A 25,384-nucleotide genomic window follows, 5' to 3' on the forward strand; every position below is an offset into this window, starting at 1 on the left:
TGCTCTCTCCCTCCGGCACTGATGGCAGTTCCCTGACAATATATATATATATATATATATATATATATATATATATATCACAAACTGATGCGGAAATGTGGATAACTGAACTTAATATTGGAAAAATGGGAAACCAAGAGGAACTAAAATGGCATATTCACCCATCACTCCTACAAAATAGTGCCACAAGAAACCCTTTCAGAGTAGTTTAAAGCAGTCAGCTACCAAGTAGTCCAAATAATGTTCTAAACAGGTCGAATGTTTTGCTCAATTGAAACAGGAATTCATTTGCCATTGTTCACAGAAACATTTGGCCACATGAAGAAATGTGAGGCGTTTAATATATGGATTAATTTTTTATTTAAAATTTAAATGTCTTACAGGACAGTATTTTTTTTTTAAAAAGGGAAACAACTGTGACAATAGTGACAACTTTCTGTTGCTATATCAACTTGTAGAAGTTTTACCAAAAGTCTTTACAAAGTTGAGATGACAGTAAAATTCTTGATAAATACATAGCACCAAACATGTTGAAGAAGCTATTTCAGATTAAAGTTTTGAAGCTTACACTACATGCTGCTCATAAAATAAAAGTTTGTCAAAGGTTTTAATATAGTTAAACAATTACCTTTAACTTTCTTAACTGGAGCCATTTAAAATCAATAGACTTAAATGCAACAATGTCATCACTTGGATGAAAATATTTGTTCTCTTTTTCCTTTGTAATCTTCTTTTGTTTTAGGTGCAAGGTGAAAAACATTTGTTAATGCATAAGAACTCTAAGCCCATTTGAGGAACATAATTAAAAAAGTGAAAATGACTTTCTGCTTTGTGATGAAGATTGAAAGCCTTTTAGTGAGGCAGCCTGGGATGACCCAAAAGCAAAAGGAAAACTGAAGTCGTCTTTCCCATTTTGAAAAGCTTGAGCGGAAGAGCACGACGGAAAAGAAAACGCAAATGAATCATCATTCTCCATTTTCCCAAATAAATTTCCTTGAAGGGAATAATATTTTGAATTAACTTTTGACTTTATATGGAATACAATCAATAATTCTGGAGATTAATTACAATTTCATTATTTCAAAAAAATTGCCAAAGAATAGTATTATTTCAGTTAGATATGACATGGATTCTGAGATTGTCCTACTGCTCATAAAGGACAAGAATTTCTGACCGACAGTGTTCAAAGAAATTATGTCAAATATTCACTCCTAAAGGTGGAATTGCTAAAGCGTGACGAATCTCAAAAGCAGGTGAAAAGTGTAGAGTGAAATCTAAGCCATTATTATTATTATTATTATTATTATTATTATTATCATCATCATCATCATCTAAGCCCACAGAGGGAAGGTGTTGGGTGGCTATCAGCACACATGTTATCAGCAATATATGCAGTAAGAGAAGCTATTGACTGAACAATTTATTTCATGGTAAAAACTTACCAATATCTTTGTGTGATGAAATAGGATTTAAATTTCCAGAATAGCTTTCACCTAACTGAAACATAATATATATGTGAATTAATTGCAAAACCAAGCAATAAATTAGTAAGCATCCTTTTACAAGTTCACCAGCTATTAAGGGAAATGCTGCACAGCGCAAGTTAAAGCAAAATTTCTCTTCTCAAACGCCGTATGTTTTGTGACAGTCTTGGTAAGAGTGTTACTTCTAAGGATATGTCACAAATCTCAGACACAATCCAGGTGGCTGGACATGCAAAAAGGTAGACTCCCCATGAACTAGTTCCGATTATTGCTTCTAAAGCTATGTTGTTGTTGTTTAGTCGTGTCCGACTCTTTGTGACCCCATGGACCAGAGCACGCCAGGCATACCAGTCCCTAAAGAAAACATCCCACTTTGCCTTTCTGAACACTATCCTTACTACAGTTCACAGTTGTAGAGACCATGTTTCCCCTATTCACCTTTTATCCAGTCCTCAACCAATAAGGTTTGTGGTTGATTGGGGATTGAAATTCAAATCTCCTCACTTCTAGTCTGACACTGACTGCACCATATTTTAGTAATGAATAAGCTGATCACTTCACACAGCTCTACATGTTGGCAATTCAATATTACCTGGCCTGGTGAAATTTCTGCTCCAAGTACAGAAGAATCAAAGAAATTAAACCCAGGGGACTTTGCAGTAAAGCTAGAAAGGAAAGGAAAAGCGGGCGACTTTGACATTGATCCTTCACTTTTTGATGGAGTTCTGTTGTAAAGAAAGGAGAAATTTAGTAAGAATGGTGGAGAGGGAATTGGTGTTAAAATGGGAAACATCCCAAAACTAGATTTGGTAGAGTCTTTTACCATGTGCTCTGGAAAATGACAAGCTCATTAACAATATTTGAAATAAGAATTCTTACAGTTCCAATGGAGTTTCCATCCTACTAGAAGCAGGTGTCTTTGGAAGTATGTTAGACTCTGGAGTTCTTGGAAAGCTTACAGCATCGTCTTCTCTTTCTGCAAAATGACAGTCAGTTGTTGCCTGCCCATCCTGTTAAAGATAAATTTTACATACAAGACCATGTTTATATGGCATTCACAGCTGTGTTGACACCAAGACATACTTATTGGGGCTTTTCAAAAAGAGAACAATCTTTATATTCATCAGGCATAAGACTGCCAAGTTTGGAACAACTGTAGTGAAGGTGGGATAAGAAACATTCTTAAATGAATGTATGCATGCATCCATCCATCCATATACGTATAATGGAAGTGAAAAGTGAAAAATTCAATCACCTGTATATAGACATCACATATAGACATTTGAGTTATTTAACAATATAATGTTTGATTACAGTTTTCTCTAAGCTTATCAGTTGAAAGACGACTACAAAATCAGAATCACTTTAAAATATCTGCTAAAATAAAGAATATCAACAAGGAGGGAGGACTGTCTGATATCGGCTGCAGAGATGTTCTACAAAATTGGAACCTTAATACAGAACACAGAGCTCCTGTATCTGAGCCACAGGGACCACTAACATGTGTGTGAACTTTATAAAGCTGCCCTAGACTAAAATACCATCTAACTCAATTTTGTATACAAACTGAGCGGCAGCAGTTCTCCACTGTTTCAATCAGGATCTTTCTTATTCCTACCAAGCATTGAATCAGGGTGGGGGTGGGCTTTCACTTGAAAGTCCCTACAGTGGGTTACATGTCACTTAAAACATATAACACAATATTTAAAACCACTGTAAAATACAATGAAACAGTAGGTGTGAGTTGAATCAAATTACAAGAAATAGCACTTTAGCCCACTCCACTAAAAGTGACCTGTTGAGGAAAGCTATATAATGTTGCTGCAAGATTAACTTCGGAGGGGGTAGCATTCTGAAATTTAGAGGCTACCACTGAAAAGGCCCTCTCACGTGCCATCATCTGTCAAATCTCATTTGGCAACAGTACCGTTGAAAAGAGCCTCCCTGGCCAAGGTTATCTTTGATCATTCTAGAGCATATGCTCCATCACCAAATATAGCCCCTCCTTGTGAAAACACTTTATTTTTTATTGCAACTACTTTCAAACAGGAGAGCTCACATGTAAAACATTAATTTCAAATGACACTGCATTTATACAACATGATAAAACTGCAGAAACCTGTGCTAACCAGGCATGAATTTGAAGGCAATAAATAGAAAAAACAAAAATAAAGTTAAACTGACTTGAAACACATGTGCAGAATCGTTTGATCTGCTTCCTTCTCGTTCCACATATTCAGTCTTTTTTCCTTCTAGAGAAGATTGTTCGCATTAAAAATGATTCAGCTCATCACATGTGAAAATAATATTCAAAAGTAGCACTCTTCATACTATAAATTTACTAATGTAAGAGTTGGCTTATTTGTATTTTTTAGGAGCAGAGAGCATAATGGTATGTTCCACAAATTACTTAATCCATCATGGTGTCCCTTACATCAGCCTATACCCTCAACCTAAAGGCAGTGCAGTGCAATAAAACAGATAATCCATCTCTTGATCTACTGTACCAGGGGCTGACCTGTGCACCTGTTAGTAATGGGGTATCCTGGGCACTACAAACAAAAGCAAAGAGGTACAATAACTATACTGAAGAGATGCTCAAATGACCAGAGAAACTTGAAGAATTTGGCCTGCAAGTAGCATATTTAGAAGAAGAAAAAAGCTGGTTTCTGTAGGTGCATCCATATTAGTTGCAAAACCTTTAACATCATATATAAACAAATCATTCACAGGTCTATTTTTTTAACTACTTTGCACAATACTGTAATTGGTGGTGGCTGATTTTCCCACTTAAGCAGTGATTACAGACTCTAATTGGCTGATACCACATGTGTGTGATTGCAGCAGTGGAACATTACCACAAATTCAACTATCAGTCAACATAATATATATTTTAAATAAAAATTTATTTATTTATTTTTAGGCACAGCAGTCCAAACAATCATGAGTCTTCATGCTTTTAAAACCAAGAATTCTATTTTATGCAGTTTGTAAATCATTCAATAAGTGGATAATCAGTATGAAGTTTTCCTTCACAGCTATATAATTAGCAAACCCTGGTAGGTCAGGAGACTGAGAGTGTTTCCACAGCACAGGAACTCTAAGCCCAGTTAAGGAACAATTTCTAAAAAGCAAAAAAAATGGAAGGATTGAAAGCCTTGGAATGATCCAACTGGAAAAGGAAAACTGATGTCATCTTTCTCATCTTGAAAAGCTTGACCGGAAGAGCATGATGGAAAAGAAAATGCAAATTAATAATCATTCTCCCTTTTCCTAAATAAATTTCCTTGAAGGGAATAATATTTGAATTGACTTTATAAGGAATACAATAAAAAATACTGGAGATTAATTACAATTACATTATTTTAAAAATGGCCTGAATACTAAAAAAAATAAATAGTATTAGACATAACACAGATTCCGATATTGTCCCACTGCTCTTAAAGGACAGGATTTCATGACTGACAGTGTTCAAAGAACCCTTACATTTCAAATATTCAGACCACTGCTTCAAAAGAGTGAAATAAATTGTTGTGAGAGTTGGTTGGAACAATTAAAGTTTAACAAATCACAAGAGCAAGTGGAATGGATAGACAGAAACCACTAAGCCCAAGAGCTCTATGATACCGTGTGAAGCTCTATGATACCGTGTGAATCCAATTTAAACATTTTGTTAAAGGAATGAAGCTACTGGGTGCCTATCAGCAATATGTGAATTAATGGAAGCTATTGACAAAACAGAGGACGAATGGTTGGATAGTGTTCTCGAAGCTACCAGCATGAGTTTGACCAAACTGCGGGAGGCAGTGGAAGACAGAAGTGCCTGGCGTGCTCTGGTCCATGGGGTCACGAAGAGTCGGACACGACTAAACGACTAAACGACGACAATTGACAAAACATTTCATGGTAAAAGCTTACCAATACCTTTGTGTAATGAAGTAGGATTTAAATTGCCAGCAGAATCTCTTTCACCTAACTGAAACATAATATTCATTATATAAGTGAATTAATTAGAAAACTCATCAATAAATTAGTAAATTCAGGATTTGAAAAGCACCATGTTTTAATTATCCAAGTTCTTAAAATGCTGCGAGGTAATAATAATAGTAAACATACTACTACAGGAGATTTGCTGATGTAGTGAAACTGAAATTCCAAAAATGAACCCTAGCTGTAAGAACTTGCCTTTTTTGCCAGCCTTGTTATTAAACTCCATGCATGTTACTTCTAAGGGTTATCCCTTCTACTAGTGAGACATTAATTCCACCAAGTGCTCCAGAAGTCAAAGTAAAGACATGGCTACGTTTTCTTTAAGATGTTCACAGCAATCCTATGCATGTTTACTCTTTATTATCACTGTATTCAGCTTTAATCCCAGGTAGGTTGATGGAGGCTTATACCCTGAATGTAATATTTTTATTATTTTGTGCATGTTAAAAAGCAAATCAAAAGCAAACATTACATTTTACTAGTTTTGCAACCTGAGGACTGAGATTGCCATACCACTCCTAAATGCAATAATAATTTACTTCCAAGTAAAACTAAAGGCAGCAAGGGACGCGGGTGGCGCTGTGGGTTAGCCCCACAGAGCCTAGGACTTGCCGATCAGAAGGTCGGCGGTTCGAATCCCCGCGATGGGGTGAGCTCCCGTTGCTCGGTCCCAGCTCTTGCCAACCTAGCAGTTCGAAAGCACATCAAAGTGCAAGTAGATAAATAGGTACCGCTCTGGCAGGAAGGTAAACGGCGTTTCCGTGTGCTGCTCTGGTTCGCCAGAAGCAGCTTAGTCATGCTGGCCACATGATCCGGAAGCTGTACGCCGGCTCCCTCGGCCAATAAAGCAAGATGAGTGCCGCAACCCCAGAGTCGGCCATGACTGGACCTAATGGTCAGGGGTCCCTTTACCTTTTTAAAACTAAATGCATATGACCATGTTTATCATGAACTGGGACACTTTGACTGGAGTCACCAAGGCTGCTTTTCAAACAAGTAACAAAAGAAAAACTCAACTCCATCAAGGAAGAGAGGCAGGTAAGGAGATGCATGTCTAATTTGAACCTGACTGATGTCAGTGGTAGACTTCATGGAAGATTCTGCGGAGAAGGTCACAGGCAACTTTGTAATCATCCTTTTACAGGTTGACAGGCTATTAATTCTGTATGTGGCCTGTTTTAGCAAATCTTCTCTTCTCAATCTTTGGTAAAAGAATGTGACTTCCAAGGACAGATCACTAATTTCAGACAAATCCCAGGGGACTGGACATCCAAAAGAGTTTGGGTTATCCTTTTGCAAATGACTCCCAATGAACTAGTTTTTTATTATTGCTTAAGAATCTATACCAATCCCTAAAGAGAAATTTTGAACTTTGCATTTCAGAATTGTATCCTTACATGAAAATGCCTATTAGGTTGGCTATACCCGCAGATTACACTTATTATTCATGCTGTGTTTCTAATATTTATTTTATTACATTTATATCTTCGCTCTCCAAAAAAACTCATAGTTGTGGAAGCCATGGTTTCTCCCCCAAGCTTTTATCCATTCCTCACCCAATGAGGTTTGCAGTTGATTGGGAATTTAAATCTGCACCTTTTCAGCTCTAGTCTGACACTAACTACATCATGAATACATTTCTCAAGCTCACACAGCTCTGCATTTTGAAAATTCAATGTTACCTGGCCTAGTGAAGTTTCCGCTCCAAGTACAGAAGACTCAAAGAAATTAAATCCAAGGGACTTTGCAGTAAAGCTAGAAAGGAAAGGAAAAGCAGGGGACTTTGACATTGATCCTTCACCTTTTGATGGAGTTCTGTTGTAAAGAAATAAGAGGAGAAATTTATTGGCAATTGAGGGTGGGAATTGGTGTTAAGTTGCAAAGCAGTCAAAATCTGGGCTTTGTAGGGTGTTCACTCCAAAAGTGTGGAAGAATGACAAAGCTCATATCTGAACTAAGAATCCTTACAGTTCCAATGGAGTTTCCACCCTACTAGAAGTAGGTGTCTTTGGAAGTATGTGAGGCTCTGGAGTTCTGGGATAGCTTTCAGCATCGTCTTCTCTTTCTGCAAAATGACAGTCAGTTGTTGCCTGCCCATCCTGTTAAAGAGAAATTTTACATACAAGACCATGTTTGTATGGCATTCACAGCTGTTTAAACACCAAGACACACTTATTGGGGCTTTTCAAAAAGAGAACAATTTTTATATTCATCAGGTATAAGACTGCTGTGCTTAAAACAACATTAGTAAAGGTGGATAAGAAACGTTCTTAAATGTATGCATGCATCCATCCATATATAATAGAAGTGAAAAAATGAAAAAACCCTTCAATCACCTGTATATAGAAACCACACACAAATTTGATTAGTTATTTAAACAATTTCTGTACTGCCTTTAAATGCCTGCTGAATTAAAAAAGCCTGAGCCCACGATATGGAACACATAGCTCCTGCTGGATACGAACCATGCATTTGAGCAATGGGGGACCACTAACATGTGTGTGAACTTTATGAAGCTGCACCATGCTAAAAGGGCATTGTTCTAACTCAATTTTGTATGCACACTGAATGGCAGCAGCTCCCCGGGGATTCAATCAGGATCTTATCCCTACCAAGGATTGAATCTAGGGCCTTCAGTATTTTTTTATTTATTAAACTTCTGACCCTCCTTTCACTTGAAGATCCCTAAAATGGGTTATATATCACTAAAAACAGTACTTCACTAAAAACATGGGCAAAGAGGGGCATCTTGACCTGTTGAGAAAAGCTATGCATTGTTGGTGCAAGATGCACCTCGTTGGGGGCAGCATTCCACAGCTTAGAGGCTACCACTGAAAAGGCCCTCACATGCCATCATCTGTCAAATCTCATTGGGCAACAGCACCACTGAGCAGAGCCTCCATGGCTGAACTTATCATTGATCATTTTAGAGCATGTGCTCTATCACCAAGCATAGCCCCTCCTTGTGAAAAGAGGACCCATTCTTTTTATTGCATCTACTTTCAGACAGGAGAGCTTACAAATGACATTGCATTATAGAGCATGTTAGAACTGAAAAACTGTTATCTGGGCATTTATTTAAGAAAAATAAATAGATAAAGCAAAAATAAAGGTAAATGGACTTGAAATGCTTGTGCAGAATCCTCTGTCCTGTTTCCTTCTTCTCGTTCCATATACTCAACCTTTTTTCCTCCTAGAAAAAAATGCTTGCATTAAAAAAAATCAGGCCCATCACATGTGAAAAGAATATTCAAAAGTAGCACTGTTGGTACCATTGATCTACTAACATAAGAGTTGGTTTATTTGTGTTTTTTAGCAGCAGAGTATGATGATGTCTTCTACAAATCACTTAACACATCCCTTACATGTCCCTTACATTAGCCTCATTCTAAAGGCAATGTGTAGCATGAGTATGAAGTTCAATTCCACAGACTGCAAGATAGTCCTCTTGATTTGTTGCCCTGGGGGGTGATCCATGCACCTGTGAGGAATGTGGTATTCTGGGCACCACAAACAAAAGCAAAGGGGTTCAGGAACAACACTGAGGCTCAAAGGGCCAAATAAGGGTCCTATAAGTGGCACATTGAGAAACAAGGCTGCATAGGTATCCTGTGTAAGTGGGTCCATATTGACTGGAAAACCTTTAATACACTATATAGGCAAGTCATTCATAGTTCTATTCTTTATCTACTTTGTAAAATGCTGCAATTGCTGATGACAAGTGTTCCTGATTAAGCAGTGATGATGACTGACACTAATTAGTTGATCCCATATGCTGTGTGTAATTGTGGCCATGAAACACCACCACAAATATAACCATCAACCAACATAGTGGTTGTTGCGACACAATTTAATGTTAGGCATAATCGTCCATAAGTTCACAATTCTTCATTATTTTAAAATCAAGAACTCTAATTTATTCAATTTGTAATTTACACAGTAAGTCAATAAGCAGGATGAAGTTTTCTTCTTTTCTTTAGCTATATGATTATGTATAAAGTATTTTAAAGTGTTTTGTATTCTAACGTTTCAGTTGCATTTTATACCTATTTCTGCAGCCTCAGCCTCAAACCACTGCCTGTTGTTTGTTTGCTTCTGATAAGATAGCAACCTAAGACAATAAACAGGATAACGAGTTTGTTTCAAAAACATTATCTTCATGCAAGATTCTTAATCCACACTTTCACTAATGAAAATATGATTTGTTTTAAAAGTTACCTTAGTGGTGTTTGGTTTTGCAAGCTTGTTACAGACGAAAGCTGGGCATTTTTTGCTATGTTAGTTCCTATGGTGTCATTACATTTCTAAAACAGAGGACATATTTCAAATGAAGGGAAGTACAAAATGATAAATTCAGACATGTTGACTTTTCCTTAGGCTGTACAAATACAGCTCTTTTGACCTCTATTTACAGGTCATGATTTTGAAACATTATTTTTCCTGCCATCAGATCTGCTCCAATTTGTCCTTTTGGTTTCCCTAAAAAAAACAAAACACTAAAAGAAAATTGCTATAGTGAATAAATTAATTTGCATTGCTGTATATTTACTTAATAGGCTCATTTTTGTTATGTGTTAAATAAAGAATATACTGTATAACTGAAGTGAGTATAGCATTTACTTTTTACTTAGGCTTTCAAAAACAAACTCTGATATATACCTATTATATGAAATATATTAGGAGACCTCATTATAGTGTGAGTTGATGTACTCTTAAAAGGGAAAGACAATGCATATTTATAGCAAGGAAGGTCAAAAGAAAAGGATGTAGAACATTGTTCTGGCATGCTGAAGAACCACATAGTGGTACAGCAATAAAACTGCTAGCACATTTACAAAGCTAAGCAGGGTCTGGTATGTTTCAGATTGGATGGGGGAACCACGTATTGCGATTCCTACATTACAGGGTGTTTGACTAGATGACCCTCATGGTCTCTTCCAGCTCTACAATTCTATGATTTTATGAAAACAAAGGCACAATGAAGTCAAACTTAAGCACTTGCAAGTTCCATTGATTTTTCTGGCAGAATTAAGAGACTACCTATATTTCTCTCACTGAAGTCAATGGAACTTCAAATTGCTTATTGGCATCACATAAGTCTATATCAAAGGATGAAAAACATAAATATTTATTTATTTAATTTTATGTACAACTTAATTGTAACAAAGCCTCTAAGTGGTTTACAAGAATCAGGGTTTGAGGGTTTGTAGAGCTCTTTCCCTTTCTATCAAACCTATACCTTGTTAGCTGGGAAGAATGGGATGGACCAGTGTAGTAGTGGTGTAGACTGGGTGGGTGAAGTGTGTTTCTTGCTGTATATCTGCATGGAGTCTCTGACTCAGGGCCAGACCCATATGCATAGTCCTGTCTGGATAGATAGGTGAGATTGCCCTGCAATTCTTGGGAGGGGAAGAACAGGCAGAACAAATTTTCTGGTTGTGTAACACCTCCCACTGAATCAGTGACCTTGCATTTTATTGTTTTGCATTAAAAATACCTAAGATAAGGTGATGGCTGTATAGATGTAGCTTGTGCCCCTCTCTAGAGAAGAAGGATTGTGTCTGGTAACTCCATGCTTCTAGGATCAACTATGGAAGGGCCATAGCTCAGCAACTGAGTACATGCTTTGTATGTAAAAGGTCCCAGGTTCAATCGCTGGCATCTCCAGGTAGGGCTGGGAGAGAACCTGAAGCTCACCTCATGTTGGAAGCGAGAACATATTTTGTGGCTACTGTGATGGTTACCATTTAGCTTCCAAATCTAAATCAAAGTGCTATTTTTCACTTTTTAGGTTTTTCACAAACTAAGACCCAAATCTATCTCAGAAATCACCCTTCCTCATATAAGCCTGTTAGATAGCCTGTATAGGCTAAAGGCACGAGGCCACCATTCTGCTAAAGCTGAGCAGATCTGGGTTCAGTCGGTGCCCATATATGACTACCTGGGAATTACATGCACTTTGCCTTGGATTCCAGGAAAGAAGAAAGGTGAGAAATATACGGAAGTAAAATAAAAAGAATCTGTATCAGTGGAGTCCTCCTCCATATAGCTGCATTATATTAAATGGGGACATCGGAGGTGAAGATAAGGGTATTTTGCTGGAACTGAATGGCCTCCTTTAAGGGCTTAGGACACTGTTTATTCTGTCAGACCACTGGTTCATCTAGCTCAATATTATCCACACTAACTGGTAGTAACTCTCCAGAGTTTCCGAGGGGAGTCTTTTCCAGTCCCACATTGATATCAACTATTGAACCTGGTACCTTTTACAACTGAGACATGGCCCTGAGTTGTGTTTAGCTTCAGTGAAGTTATAAACCCTATCTCTTCCAGAAGCTTTAAAAAAATGTTGCTCTGTTGTTTACTTGGATTGTTTTTGTATGTTTTGTTTTTATTTTAGTATTTATCCTACTGTATCTTTATGGCTTTAGTTTTTGTGGTGGCACATAAATGAAGCAATACAAAAATAATAATAAAACATTTAGACATCTAGATTTGTTTTTCTGTTGCTTGTTTTATATATACGTAGAATGTTACAATGTGAAAATTGACTGCTTCTTTTAAATCAAATCATCTTTTAAACAATAGATACAAAAAATTGCTCCTGTCTTGCCCCTGGTCTCACCTGCTTTCCATTTGCATACCTGTCTTTCATTTTCTACATGGCTGAAGTATATACTGGTCACTGCTGAATGTCCTGCAGAATCTTTTCTCACTTCCATACCTATATTATTTAATGGCAGTTTGATATAATTAGCCATTACATAATTTAGCTTTATTATTAAACAACTGAAAACAAAATTGACAATAAATGCTTATAAACAGCATGAAGGTAATCAGAAAGCTATCAGCTTGAAGATAACAAACTTCAGGACAAATATACCAGTTTCTTAAAATATATATGGATGACTGCTGAGAAGAACTGGCACAAAGTATTATGTGGAAAAGTCTCTCAATACTATATCTGTTACCTTTGGTGTAGGCAATTCAGAGTACAGAAAACACACTGATGCATTTGCCTATATAACAATTGTGATCATTCTACATTATTATTATTAACTGCAAAGCATAGGGTGGTTTACAATATAAAAACATAGCTGCTAAACCAGGTGAGGATAACTGATGAGCCTCAGACTTCTCCTGCATGCGAAGACAGGCTGTGGTGGATTGAGCGGATGAGACCAATAGTGGGTCCAATGGTCAAGAAGGCAGTTTCTGCACATGCTGTAGAGGGAACTGAGGGGCAGATGGGGCTCATCAACCTGGAAAGGTAGCCCATCTAGGAGAAGAAAAACTCTGGTCCTAAACATCCACTGCCTTGCAGGATATCTTTGGAAGAAGAAAAGCCTAAGGAGTAAACCCTACACAAATCTGGAGTCCTTAACACAATTGGATGGCACCTTGTATGCCTACTTCTGGCAACTCCTGCAGCCAAGCTGGTGCCAAATGTATTGCTCTGCTTTTCTTTGGACCACATCAGTAAGACCGAGAGGGGGAGGATCTTGTCATCTGGGCAGCCCAAGACTGCCATACACACACTGCCCACGCTTGTGCCCTGGGGAGGTCATGTTGGTGCTAACACAGCAGTTTGTCTCCAGCAGCACTCCATCGTTTCTCGAGACAGACATATGCCAACAAGAAGTAACAAACAAAAACAATACCCACCCACCCACCCACCCAATAATAATCATATGTATGCTTTCAGAAACATTAGTGCCCATACAATGATTGTGTCTACTGCACAGAGTGTGGAGTCCCCCTCAGATGTGGCAGGGACTGCTTACTATGGGATAATTAACATCTACATTACTCCTTACCTAAAAATGAAACCTCAAAATATTTTCTTTACAGATATAAATTATACCTCTCTGCGTTTGCTGAAACAATGGCTTCAGAGTTGAGAAACTTTGGACTAATTTCTGACAAATGCTAGGAAGCTGTAATGATTCATACATCTGATGTTTCTCTTTTAACACATGGTGACTCTCTTTGAACAAGCTGAAAGAAGAAAAAAGCTACAATGAAAGCAAACAGTAAACAAGGTGAGTGGATTTTCAAAAAATCCAACCAGGGGTGGCTTAATGAGGTAAAGGACAAAACATTGAAAAGATGTACCTTCTCTGCCTAAGCTAGAATCCATTATAATATATTTGCTGGGTAATACCTGCCAATGGGCATGACACAAACATGACAAATTATAGAACAGAAAGAACGTAACATGGAGCCATATAGGGACAAAACATTTAATACATCCCTCTACCTTCCTTTTAAAAAAAAATCCCCATCCTAAAATGCAGTATAGAGGATCTTGCATTAATTGCAATAAAACAAAGACATGTGACATTAAATGCAGAAAGGTAGCACAGTATGTATATTATAGGGTTGACATATGTCCAGAATTTCCCAGACATAACCGGAATTTGGCCATCGGAAACAGTGCCTGGGCAGAAATCGCCGAAATGTCTGGGAAAATCCAGACGTATGGCAACCAATGTCAAGTGTAGATTCTGGCAAAAGTCCTTAAGAATAGCTCAGCATCTTTGCAAAAAAAAAAAACCACCACCACAACAAAAAACAAAAACCTCAACAACTTCTGTATCTGTATTTTCACTTTTTGAAATATGGCAACCCTAGTTCAATGGGAGATTTGCCAAATATTTAAGTGAAGTCAGAATTGCACCCTTAGACTTCAGTAAAGTATCTTAAGATAGAGATAAAGCTTTTAAAATAAATATTTCTTCCTTGATAAAAAGGTATAAAGGCAATGCTATTCTCAACTACAACTGCAATGGCGGTTCAGAACTAGCCCCTCTTATTCATGTGCTGATCAGAAGATCTGCACTGACATTAGAGTAATGCAGGAGCCACTTTCTACTGTTATAGAGCACTGACAATAACTATTCCCTCTCCTCTGGGAACTCTAGTGTTATTTTTGGGGGGAGGGGGACTCACATACAAGATAATGTAAGGAATCAATACAATATAATCTGCACAATCTTCCAACACTACAGCTCCTATTATTCTTCAGGGAAAGCCTGGGCAGTTAAAGGGGTATAAACATGATGTATGTTTGTTGTGCAGATATGTCTGAATGTTTATATAGATAGGATTATAGCATTACAGTTTACGGGACTTGTTTATGTGTGATAAAATCAATTTTAAAATATTGCCTTTCATCAGATGCCTTCCTTGCTTCAAGATCTTTTGCATTTTCTTTTTCTATCACTTCAGGATTGTGTTGATCTTCTTTAATCTTTTCAATTTGCTAAAGAAAAATTATATAAACAAATGATATAACTGTATCCATGGACAGTATTCAACTAACTTCTTGTACTAGTTCAAGGATTAGCACTAGTTTAAGGGGATTCCCCCCCCCCAAGCTCTCATGGATTGGAGGAACCCCCAGAATAGATTTAGGGAGTACAGAGATGAGGAGACGGGGACAGAATCTTCTACCACAAAGGGAAAAACCCTTGCACTAACAGAATATTCACTGTAGCATTATGTTTAATACAATGCCCCTCTTTTATTATGCACTACAGGGCACCCCATAGGCTTCACTGAAAAATCTGGTGGTTCCTTAAAAGTTGTAAAGTTGCTTCCAGCATAGAAAGGCAGTCTTATTTTTCCATGACTTGTCTACACTAACCCAAGAAACCCAAGGGTCTATCTCTGCTTGCCCTTGTTTAATTAATGGCACCTTTCCACCTTAAAAAGCCCTCAGAATGACTTAGACCAATAGTAAAATAAAAAAGGAATCAATTACAGTAGCTTAGATTCAGAACTTGATCTACTCACAGGAGAACACGTGCCCTGACAAAAGAAAGGGAAGCAATTTTCACTGATTCCCACTTTCTACTGCACATAGCCCCCTATGAATCTGTTATTGAGAGTTGTGGGAACCTCTGAAGCAGTATAGAAGGTGGGGAGGCTACAGGGAACTAGTAAAAATCACCTTCATCTGTCAGATTGCAATCACTTCTGTAAATGACAGGAGCCCTTTTGTTCATGGGAGGGCATGACAGGATCTATTACATTTCTTTAAACTTATTAAAATCAGAATCTAAACTACAAAAAAAATTATTAAGTTTTAAGACAACAACCTATTAGAAAAGGTCATCTCTCTATCACCACCACGGAAGCCTTCAAATGGGCTCTATGCTGTTTTGGCTGAAATTTTCAGATGTTTTTCTTCATTTGCACTCTTATCTTTGTTTCTGCTGTCTCATTGCCTGTAGCTGCCTAGTAATCCACAAAGATGTTTCAACTCTGGCAAGAGGGAAAGGGTTCTAGGGGCTATTGTGCCCACTATTTGAGTCTGTGTACACACCATACATTTAAAGCACATTTCTTGCTCCCACCCTATAAAAGGAATCCTGGGAAGTGTAGTCTACCCCTCACAGAGCTACAATTCCCAGCACCCTTAACAAACTAACATTGTCAGGATTCTGTGGGTGGGTGCATTAAATATATGTTGCATATGTAGCCTAAGTGAGTTCCAAAGTCCACCACTACAGCTTATGGATAGTAGAATCAGCAGAATATGCCTGCAATGGACAGTAGTATACAGCCAGCTGAATACTTCCCCAGTCTGGCAACTAACCTGATGCATTAGTCTCTAGAAGTCTTAAGTGGTCCTCCACCCTTGTGGAGGCTTGAGGAACATATAAAACCAATCTTAGATCTCTATGGGGTATGTTCAGAAAAGCAAGTGCTATAAAGAACCCTGTTGAAAGGGATTGAAAGGCTCTGAATCCAGTTCTTCAAAAGCTATATGGGCCTGAGGCCCAAGTCATTGTTGTTGTTTAGTCGTTTAGTCGTGTCCGACTCTTCGTGACCCCATGGACCAGAGCACGCCAGGTCATACATTTATTAATAATGCTATGTACAACATACTTTGCCTGACACGTACAATATTTTTACAGGTGTTACTGTGTGGCATGACACTAGACTATGCAGAACCTTTCGGACTTTTTAGTGGGAACTGATATACAGATTTTAAAAAGCTGACCTAGCCTGACCAGTTCTCCTTGTTCAATAATAATGCATGGATCAGACTACATTGTGAATAGGATGCAGGATTTTAGGTGTTTGAAGGGGAGGTATGCTAGGTGGTTTTTAATTCCAACTCTGGCAAGAGGGAAAAGGTTCTTTTGAATTGCTATAGGTATGTGTGTGACTGAAATGAGGGTGTTTATGCTGCTTGTGACTGTGTGAATATGACATGGCAATATGGCCTTTCTTTTACATTGATTGAAGAGAAAGAGAAAGAGAAAGAAACCAGAACACTGAGCAGTGAAATGGTTCAAATCTCTGCTCAGCCATGAACTCTGTGGGTAGCCTTAGGCAAGCCACTATTTCTGAGCTACTGCCCCAAATCTGCAATAGGGGACAATAATGGTGACCTACATACTCAAAAGATAAAGGAAAAAGAATTGTAGCTGGAGCTATTAGTGTCTTCAATAAAATGTAGTGTAAAGTTTTCCTGGCAACAACAAAGAAATTTCATTGACATTTATATATTATCTCTCAGTTCCTTTATTTAACTTCTAATCAGTCAACCACTATGTAGCTGGGTCTTCAGTCTCTCTCCGGCCCCCCCCCCCATGTCTGTTGTTACCTGTCAGATTCTAAAATCCTGTCAGGCGCTTAACATAGGATGAAGATATTTCTTTTAAATTTGTGGGAGTTGGGAGGCAGTGGGGCTCTGTTGAGAGGTGAACTGGTGGAGAGCATCAGGAACAAGGAACTGCATCAGGGTGGGGGGGGTCAGGATTTGCTAGATCTGAGTGAAATGAGAGACCTTGGGTGATTATGTTATCTGATGTGTGGGTTGGGTATCATCCACAATGCTTCAGAGGAAATGAGGAAATCCCATTTTGTCATCTTAAAATAGTAAGAACACAATAATTACCAACTATGGAACAGAGCTTGAAAGAATGCAATATATCTTTAGCAACTGTGAGTGATATAGTAGTGTTTTAGCAGATGGTAACATAGCATGGAATTTAAAAGGCATTTTACCTGTTTGAAATAATTAATTTTCATTTGTAGTTCTTCTGCTGTTTTTTCTAGTTCAAGTGATTGCTGCCTGAGAACCACTGCATGCGTAAGAATTTCTTTTGTGTTGTGCCTCAAAGAAGCACTTTCTTAAGTTAAGGAATCAATAAAACATACACAACAAACAGTCAAAGTAAAATGCTAAAGGGAAACACATTTTAGTGTGCTCACTTGGATTTAAGCCTTTGAAATAAATGAACTTATTCACACTTACGTTGTTTAACTTGGGTAACTTTTAATCTCAACCCAGATTCAGCCACATTTGTGCTGAACATGTTGTCTGAATCATTTGCTATTAACCCAGACAGATATGTGCTGGAATCCACATTTGGATGATAAACAGTGGCATGCCATGCAATATTTAGGGCTTAATGTTCAGATAAACCACTTATCACAGCCTTTGTTCATGCCTGATGGAGGGGACAGTTGTCATATCACAACTGTGCTGGTTGTGTGAAATGAGTTCTAGTATTTCAACTGAACTGAACTGAAGGATTGAGCTTTCAGTGTCCTCCTGTGGCTAAAGAACTGGATATGAACAACATGTAAATCCTTAGATTTATTACATTGCTTTGGGCAAGCTGAGGCTCGGCTCTGCTTCCGAAAATCTAAAACAATGTTAAGAACGCTATTGCAAGAATTAAGACCATTCTGAATAATTTAATTTAATTAATTAAATTAAATTAAATTAAATAACAACTAGCACAAAAGGCCTTTGTGTATTCAATCTATAAACATCATACTTATCCCATTTTTATCCCACCCTATCCTGAAGATTCATGGTGAATTATATATGACAAAAATGTACCAGTAATAAATGCACAGAACTTTTAGCATTTATTGTAAATAATTTAGAACAAATCTTTACTTGTGAATAGCAAATAGAGCAGTAAATAGGGCAGTTCTAAACCAAAGTTAAACTAATATTTCTTCCTTGCTCATGACTTGTTGATTACAGTAGCTACATGGCCTGAACTATAGGATTTGTTCTTACCCCTCTACGTCAATTACAGTTCAATAGACTTCTTTAAGAGCTGGAACACAATGTAGATACCTGTGTTTTTCAACATCTTTCAGCAATCATAAAGTCAGTAACAAAGATAAGAAAAACCACAGCGCAACTCTTAAACAGACAATTTTTAAGCTGAGTATACGGATACATCTGTAATGCCCACTGCAAAAGTGACTGGAACGGACCAGGTTCTGGAGGAAGGAAAGTTGTTCATGAATTAATCTCATTTTTACGCATTTTGGGTAAAAACTGGTCACAAAGGTTTTTAAAAATAGCTTTTCATTCCAGATTGTGCTATATCATGTTCTCGCCATGTTAATCTGCACAATGGATCCTGTTTTGGATCCATTGCTATTGCTTGAGGCTCAGGTGGCCTCGGTGGCATGAATCTGGTCAAGGATAGCCTAACGTCTGTCGTCTATGCTCTTGTAACCTCTAGGTTAGATTACTGAAACGTGTTATACATGAGGCTGCCTCTGAATGGTTCAGAAACTGGCTGGTGCAGAATTCAGTGGCCAGATTGTTCACTGGGGCAAGATGGTTTGAGTATATCATTCCAATCCTTGACCGACTGCACTGGCTGCCAATTAGTTTCCAGGTTCAATTCAAAGTGATAGTTTTAACAATAAAGCTTTATGGCTCAGAACTGCAATACCTCAAGGACTGCCTCTCCCCATATGAACCGACCCAGACCATCATCTGGGATGTGATCATCATCAGAGGCCCTTCTTCGTGTGCCTCCTCTGTGAGAGGTCCAGAGGGTGGCAACACAAGAACAGGCATCTCCTGTGGCGGCTCCCCATTTGTGGAACACTCTCCTCAGGGAGGCTCATCTGACATCTTTGTTACATATCTTTAGGTGCCAGGCTAAAACATTCCTGTTCTCCTAGGTCTTTGGCTAGTTAAACTATATACACCTTTTAAATTGGGGGTACTGTTTTTGTTTATTATAGTATGTATTCGTTGTTATATTGTGAACTGCCCTATGATCTTCATATGAAGGGCAGTATACAAATTAAATAAATAATAAACAATGGCAATAACATCAGGTGGATTGAAGGGCAAACTATTGATCTGGGCATACCCTTAAAGAAAAATAATCCCAACTCACTGCAATCTGTTGAATTAACTTTTAGATCCCTTCCAAACTCTGTTTTATTTCTGTGGATGAATTCAAAGCATTTTGGCTTTTCTTATAGAATGTTTTCCCCTCTCCTCCTGTCATGTGCCATTCTAGTAGTTCTCCCCACAAAACACCCAGACCCCATTTTGTGGGGGTGCACAAGAAAGGGTAAGAACCTCATTGAACAAGCAGAAGGCCTTGCACCCGGCTTCCACTGATGGAATTCATTAAGTGAATTCCACCATGTATCTTTTATTTCAGTTGGGATAACTGGCATTATAGAAACTATGTTTTTACCTCGAAGCTCTATCACTTCAGCTTCTTTCTTTTTAAGTAGCTCAGACTGCTTCAGAACTCGGTTTTGGATTTCTTCAAATTCATTTTTTTCCTGGTGATATTCCTGAGCAATGGCAGTTGCTAAATATTTTTCTTGGTGCTGTTTAAAAGTCTCTTGATACTGAGTTGTGTAATCCTGGTACATTTTCCTTTTAAAACAAGGAAATACAATCACCCGCCTTAGACACCACTTAACTATCTTTTCAAAGCAAGGCCAGTACTTGAGACAATTGCTCAGTTCAACACAGGGGAAATTTGAAAAAAATATGTGTTGCCTTAACTGAACTACAACATAGTTGGGAATATGAGAAACCACCTGTATTTTTCTTTTACTTTTCAGTGATAGGATGTAGTCAGCAATTGCCATTGAAGTGGTGGTGTACCCCAAAATATAATTCTCCATTAAAGAATAGATCCTTATCTTCCTGAGTGTTCACATTTTTATAGGTAACAAATTCATTGTTTATAATCAGCAATATTTTATGGAAGTCTTAATATACAGCTGTCAAACATTTCTACATACTTGTCTTTTTCTGTTGATTCCTGGTAATTCTGAAGTTCCTTCTGCAAATATTCTTCATGCTGACTAAGAATCATGTATGTTGGTTTCCAGCTAAGGTAACAAATTTAAAACTACAGTAAGAATCTAATTATTAAAAGCATAGTTTAATTATATTCATAAGTAACAAAACCATCATAAAAATGGGTAATTCATAACAGCACCTTTCTATTTACACTCTCCGTTCTTGCTACCAGAAGATAATGTGATGATGTCCTCTGAGAAACAGGAACCCGGGATATACTTTTGGCTCACAGTCACCTTTGTGAGCCTAAGCTAAAACTTCTGTGCTTTTCTCATTGATTTCAATTGCATGTAGCTTGTATCCAGTGTAAAGTTCAGTACTAACATGTATACCAACTTTTCATATCACAAAATACTCACACTCAAAAATACTCATTAATACAATAAAACTAACTGGAACCCAGAAAACCTTCTCAGTTGCTGCTCTCAGACCCCAGAACTCCTTGCCAAGGGAGGCCCAGTTATCCCTGTCTCTGATGACTTTCCACTGTTTGGCAAATGCATTTTTATTAATACAGTACAGTCCTTTGACCCACATGTTGATTTGCAAGTAAGTTGTGGTTGGCTCTAAATGGTTATTTGTCTCGTATTTTATGTTTTTCAGTTTGTATTTTATTGCTGTTTTATTGTATTTTGATATTTTTATTATACAATGATACCTTGGTTTACAAACTTAATCCGTTCTGGAAGTCCGTTCTTAAACCAGAGTGTGTTTTTCCATAGCAGTAGGGGACTCAATTTACAAATGGAACACACTTAACAAGAAGTGAAACATGTTCTGCTTCCAGGGCAAAGTTCACAAACCAAAACACCTACTTCTGAGTTTGCAGCATTCTTAATCCAAGTTGTTCATAAACTAAGCTGTTCTTAAACCAAGGTACCACTGCATTTGTATTATTGCTGCTAGCTGACTGGATCGCCATTTGCCAGAAACACAGGGTATAAGTGTAACAAAGAAAGAAAGACATAGTAGTTAAGAAACTGGTGTGAACCATGCAGTGCTGGATTACCAAACAGACTGAGTAGGCACTGGCCTATGGGCCCCACACCTTTTAGGGACCCCACGACAACAGATCAAAATAATATTGATTTGATCTTGAAAGAAAATTACAACCAAGCTTTCTTAGTTCAATGTTATCCCACTGAAGCACACACACAAGCCCCCCCCCCCCAAGTTTGAGACTGCCTAGGGGCCTCTGAAAGGGTTTAATCCAGTCAGACCCATTCAGACACTCTACCACCCATACGCAGTATGTAAATAATAATACTGACTGACCGAGTTGCTGTAAGATTATAGAGATAATGTACTGAAAGCACTTTAAAACCTCAGAAAGTGCTATGTATCTTCTCTGTCTATAACAAAATAACTTCACACCCCTTCTTACTAGCTAAATCCATAATTGCTTGATTACAAAGAGGTATATTATAGCCAATTGCGGTTTCAGAAATAAAGTTTTTACCATATACTTACGCATTACAATTCTCTCTACAGCTATTGTTTCGTTTGCGTAGGCTAGCAATTGCCTCCTTGTTCTTGTTAATTTCTTCTTGTAGCTGACAGATCTCAATCTTTTTCCCTGCAGTATTTGCAGAATATACTGAAAGAAAATGTTTATTTCATGTTTGATGGAATTTAAGATCGGAATAGGTCACTGGGATACAAACTATACAACTGGAACCACCCAATATGTTCCAAGGTTAGAGCTATAGAGCAGAATTTACCTAACAGTCTCATCAGCAGAAGCTGTGCACAAAGACTTGCTTACACAACAAGACTTGCCCTCCTCTGCTCCCCACACACTCTCCCAAAATTAGTTTGGGGTTGGGGGAGAGGGTATAATTCTGACCAGCAAGCAGAAATGCTTGCAGATAGAATGTTTGAAAGAGCTTGATGCTAAATTCCACCCAGAATGTTGATCCAGCACCTTCTTATGCAGGCACAGGCAACCTCGGCCCTCCAAATGTTTTGGGACTACAATTCCCATTATCCCTAGCTAACAGGACCAGTGGTCTGGGATGATGGGAATTGTAGTCCCAAAACATCTGGAGGACTTTGGTTGCCTATGCCTGTTCTTATGGATACTGGAGGTCTACTATGCACCTGGAGCTCCCCTGCTTTCTAGGGCTGCTACATTTGTTTCAATAAGGTAGCAGGTCCTTGTGCATGGTGGTTTTTGTTTGTGTGTGTTTTTTTGTTAGACACGCCTTTGGATAGACACCACAAGTTGTGAATCATAACCAATTCTCAGACCAAGAGTACAACTTCTCGACAATGAGGACCAGTTTCCATTACAACCCACCAAGGATAAGAGGGATGTTTCTATCAAGGAAAGGCAAAGGGCATGCAGAAGTATATATGAGAGCTTAAACTGCAACAAATGCAAGATTCTGACAAAATTTATGTATTAAAGTCGACTCACTCTGTATCTGTTGCCTCAAATGTTCCTTGGAGTAAGATGCTTGCTGCAGCTGAAACACTGTAGCAGAAACATATAGATGAATGATATCATTGCCTTCAGATATTACGGTAAGTGTGAAAACTAATTTGCATTTTAAAACAGTAACTTAGTCACTTGAATACTATATTTTATTTCAGTGCTAGGTGTATTCAAGCTGTTTGCCTATGGCTTGCCTATATTAAACTATACCCTATCAGCTGCTTCCCCTCCTTCCACATCCCAAAGCTGCTTTTCCTGTATTTCAGATGCATTTCCCTTATAAACATCCATCCAAACCTGTACAAAGCAGAAAACTGCTGATGGGGAAAGGAGAGGAAGAATTAAACCATTCCCACCATTCTTTGCTATTAATTCTCCTCTCTCAAATTTGCTTAGAAGTGACTGTTAGGACCTTATAACATGTAGTTTGGCGTCAAGTGTAATTCTATCTTAACCCAGTAACACAGATCCATATGGGACTCGGCTACATTAGTACTGTAAAGAAAAAGTGTTTTAAATGTGTTATAACACTGTGAGGCAAACAATATATGCAAATAATCAAAAACTATAGGTAACTGAAGGACTCTCCCTTGCTTGTTTCCAAAGCTGAACCACACGGCAACATACCAAGCTGCAGCAGTAGTTTGTTCAGGTTGTTTAACATGACATCAGCCATTTTGTAAACCTACATGAAGAGGGAAAAGAAAAGGAAGAACATAATAAAAGAACAAACTCACAATGACATAATAGCCCCACCAATACAAAATGAAAATTGGAGACAAATGAAAAGAAAACCCACCCCTTGCTGTAAAGGCCTGGGTGTAGGGTAGTAAAGTATATAAATTCTATTATTATTATTATTACAGGCTATGCTAGCGCGGGAGATGCTTTGTAAGGCAGGGGTGAAATTTTCGTGAAAAAGGAGGGAATATGAAGCTAACATTAACCCTCTTGTAAAATTATCCCACTTTGTCTGAGGCAGTTTTTTCCACTGACCTGTTCATAATGATAGCTGGAGTCTTTAAGCTGCTTTTTACCATTAATAAATTTTAATGTATCTGAATAAGCATCACAAACTTTCCAATGTTAAAAGTGTTCAAAGTTACACCCCACGTTCACCAATCTTTTGCCCATCATAAATGTTTTCACAGGTAACGATAAACACGATCCTTAAATGATCAGTCAGGAGGAGTGCTTAGCACGACAGCGACATTTTTGTCTAAATTCAAAATTAAGTCAGGTGTAAAGTTTCCAGACCACATAACATGATGGTTCTGGGTGAAATCTGCATTTCTACAAAACCCTGTTTCTTTCTTTGTTTGTTTATTAAATTTCCATACAGCCCCCTCAACCAAAGGCCACTTTAAAAATACTTTCAAACTACAGCCTTCACCCCCAACGTGATTTAAAGGCAGTCTGACAACAACAGTAATAAAAATAGTGATGACAAAAAAACCACCACAAACACGGTTTCAGAAGAACAGATAAAAATAATCTGCGGCGTGTATGGCACCAGACCTGCTGTCCTTCGTCAAAAAACAAAACAACCCCCCCACTTCGTTTAGGGGGGGGTCCTGTTTATTCAAAGGGGGCAGTAAGGCTCACAGGGAGGCTGAGAGTCAACCTCTTAAAACACTGTTCAGCAGAAAGCAAAATGGCGCCGCCCTGGAGGGGGGAAAGCGCGGGAAAAGCTGAGGAGGCGGAGGAAAGACGCGCGTTTCTGAGGCGCTTCTCGCGGTGCTTTAACCGCCGTTTGGCTGCGGTGATCCGCCTCAGGCGCTCGGCAGCCTGTTTCCCGCCTTTATTTTAAGTCCTAACGGCAGCGGGGCGGGCGGGGGAGGGGAGCTGCGCCGCCTGAGGAGATTCATTTGGCGGGAAGCCCTGAAGGGGTTGAGCCCGCTGCGTCCAAGAAGGCTTTGCTCCCTAGTCACTCCCTCTGTGAAGCTCCCTGGGCTCTTTGGATTAAGGGGTGGTATACAAATTTAATTGGTGGTGACGAGAAATATATAAAAATAACGACGACAGTATTCTTCTCCAAACTTAATAGGGTTGACATATTTCAAAAAGTGAAAATCCAGACACAAAAGTGAGTCTTCCAGGAAATTCTGGACATATGGCAACCCCATGACCAAGCACCTTCGGGTGAAGGGCAGGATACAAATTTAATAAATTATTAGAATTATAATCTACTAAATTATCAACAAGAGTATTCTCCAAGCACATTTGGATGGAGGGCAGTATACAAATTTAATAAAATTATTATTATTATTATTATTATTATTATTATCATCATAATCATCATCTATATTAACAACCATAATCTTCTCCAAGCACCTTTGGGCAATTCCCCTGCCATGA

At 38.3% G+C, this 25,384-nt stretch overlaps 1 protein-coding gene across 1 annotated transcript; it reads right to left on the reverse strand.

Annotated features, from left to right (window-relative positions):
* Positions 1–343: 343 nt before the first annotated feature.
* Positions 344–25,384, reverse strand: LOC308474616 (protein SIX6OS1). The gene is made up of 22 exons (XM_081001148.1): positions 25,361–25,384; positions 23,654–23,711; positions 23,009–23,065; positions 22,060–22,186; positions 20,529–20,618; positions 19,967–20,154; positions 18,695–18,737; positions 17,499–17,619; positions 14,645–14,739; positions 13,339–13,472; positions 12,119–12,198; positions 9,693–9,778; positions 9,521–9,585; positions 8,597–8,667; positions 7,443–7,573; positions 7,157–7,289; positions 5,403–5,460; positions 3,669–3,736; positions 2,364–2,494; positions 2,077–2,209; positions 1,443–1,497; positions 344–993 (listed from the first exon to the last, which is right to left on the reverse strand). The coding sequence occupies exons 2-22, from the start codon at positions 23,700–23,702 to the stop codon at positions 803–805; spliced, it is 2,106 nt and encodes a 701-aa protein (XP_080857274.1). The 5' UTR covers positions 23,703–23,711; positions 25,361–25,384; the 3' UTR covers positions 344–802.

This window comes from Podarcis pityusensis (genome assembly GCF_964106645.2).
Source record: "Podarcis pityusensis genome assembly, chromosome: 1".
Taxonomy (NCBI): Eukaryota; Metazoa; Chordata; class Lepidosauria; order Squamata; family Lacertidae; genus Podarcis; species Podarcis pityusensis.